Here is a 1,948-nt window from a genome sequence, read left to right on the forward strand (position 1 = left end):
GTTCGTGCAGGCGAGCCAAGTGTTGATGAGTCAAATTAAGCAAACAGACGAGCTTTGCTTGGCCTCCTCAATGCATGCGAGCTTTGTTTGCTTTGTGATTAAGTTGCATAAAAATAATAAAAAACATTCAATGAAACACGGGTAACAGACTTTTCTTGGTCCCTGGTCACTGATGCTAACGTTGGCTTGCCTATTCAAAATCGAAAACAGTGCTGCAAAGGTGCGGACGAAATTCGGAGCTACCTCCAACAATAAAAGATGCCACCCACCTCAAATAATCCAATCAAGGCCGTTCAAAAAAGTTCACCAAAAAGAAACGAAAGCAACCTTTCAATCAAAATATTCCCCTCACCTCTCAATTCTACACGCACCATCCAATTTTAATAGGGAGAGAGTATATTTGTGGATATGATTCGTTTGTATTAAAGCCTGAATTGGTAGATTAGGAAATTAGTTGTTTATTGATTCAATCGACAATGCTTATGCATCAATAATGCAATGAACCAATACCGCTAAATATTTTCTCACAATTTCAACCCCTAAATTCTCCTCCACTTGCTATAAATCCAAAACCAAACCTAACCAAAAAGCCAACAAAAAAACCACAAACAAAATGGATGAAAAATCAGAAAAATGGCAAGGCCTAATCTCAACAAAGCTCAACTCAATCCAACCAGACGAAGCTTGGTCTACACTCGGAGACTTCTTCAACCTCCACAAGTTTCTTCCCTCACTTGCAACGTGTCATAAGGTCGAGGGCTCCGATAACGTCCGATATTGTGCCAGTGAACCGGACCAAACCGGTACGGTTTATTGGGTTAAGGAGAAGTTGGTTGAATTTAATCCCATAAAGAGGAGTTATAGTTATGAGATTATAGAGAGTAATATGGGATTTGGGAGTTATTTAGCAGAGTTGAGGGTTGTTGAGTGTGATGATGGTGGGTGTAAGATTGAGTTGGGGTTTGAGTGTGAACCAATTTTGGGTTGGACCCGGTCTGGTTTTGTTGAGTATATGGAGGGTGGGGTTAAGGGGATGGCGAAGGGAGTTGAAGACGCTTTGTGTGCTAATGATGGTAATTTGTGAGATTTTTAGTTAGATTTGTTTGTTTAAGTATTACTGTTCATGTTATTAATGATGATTGGATTTTAGTTAAAGCTAGGTCTTGTTGCTTCTTGTTTTTGTTTGGCTAACCAAGCAAAAACGTGTTTGTAATTTGTATACCGTATCTTTTTCTCTTCTTTGTTTTTGAAGATTAAATGATGATTGCTACTAGATCTTTTATAACAAGTGTCTCTACTAATTTTTGTTATAAGAATATCTAACAGGTTGTGTATGAGCAATTAAGTATGTTGGACATTCATGTGCGAGTATAGTACCACATCAAATAAAATTAAAAAGAGTTATATGTTTAAAATAAGAGTTGGGGTTAATAACTAATATCTATATATATGTTTTGGATAAAAAGTTGGTTCTTAAGCTTAAGGTGAAGACCCAAAGGCATGGGAGAATGAATGAATAGGAGATTGTTGGATATTCATGTACGAATAGTAGTGGGGGTCAATACTTAAAAGGTATGGTTTTGGGGTTAAATATGATTCATAGCTCTGTTTAAAGCCCATTGCCACTAGATTGGGTTTGATTATCCCCCAATAAAGCATAATTATACATAACATGACGTATGCATGAGCCTTGGAGCTTATTTGGCAGCCTCTCATAATGAGTTCTAGATTAATCGTGGTCCCCCTTTTATGTAAAATATTTTCTAGGAAAAACTATATCAATATTGGTCTAGTTTTTCTTACGTCAAAAAAAAACAGTACTTTAATTTAGTATATTGCACAAGATGATTCATCTTCAACGTGCTCAGTTTTTATTTGGATTTATTCAAGATTAGTCCCTTAAATCTTTCATGTTTCGAAATTACTCTCTGAATCATTGGAATTACTA

The 1,948-nt window shown here is 36.3% G+C and overlaps 1 protein-coding gene across 1 annotated transcript; it reads left to right on the forward strand.

Moving 5' to 3' along the window:
• Positions 529–1,273, forward strand: LOC109843287 (lachrymatory-factor synthase). Its single transcript, XM_020412219.1, has one exon. The coding sequence runs from the start codon at positions 614–616 to the stop codon at positions 1,082–1,084; it is 471 nt and encodes a 156-aa protein (XP_020267808.1). The 5' UTR covers positions 529–613; the 3' UTR covers positions 1,085–1,273.

The sequence above is a fragment of the Asparagus officinalis genome, chromosome 5, assembly GCF_001876935.1.
Source record: "Asparagus officinalis chromosome 5, Aspof.V1, whole genome shotgun sequence".
In the NCBI taxonomy this organism is placed as follows: Eukaryota; Viridiplantae; Streptophyta; class Magnoliopsida; order Asparagales; family Asparagaceae; genus Asparagus; species Asparagus officinalis.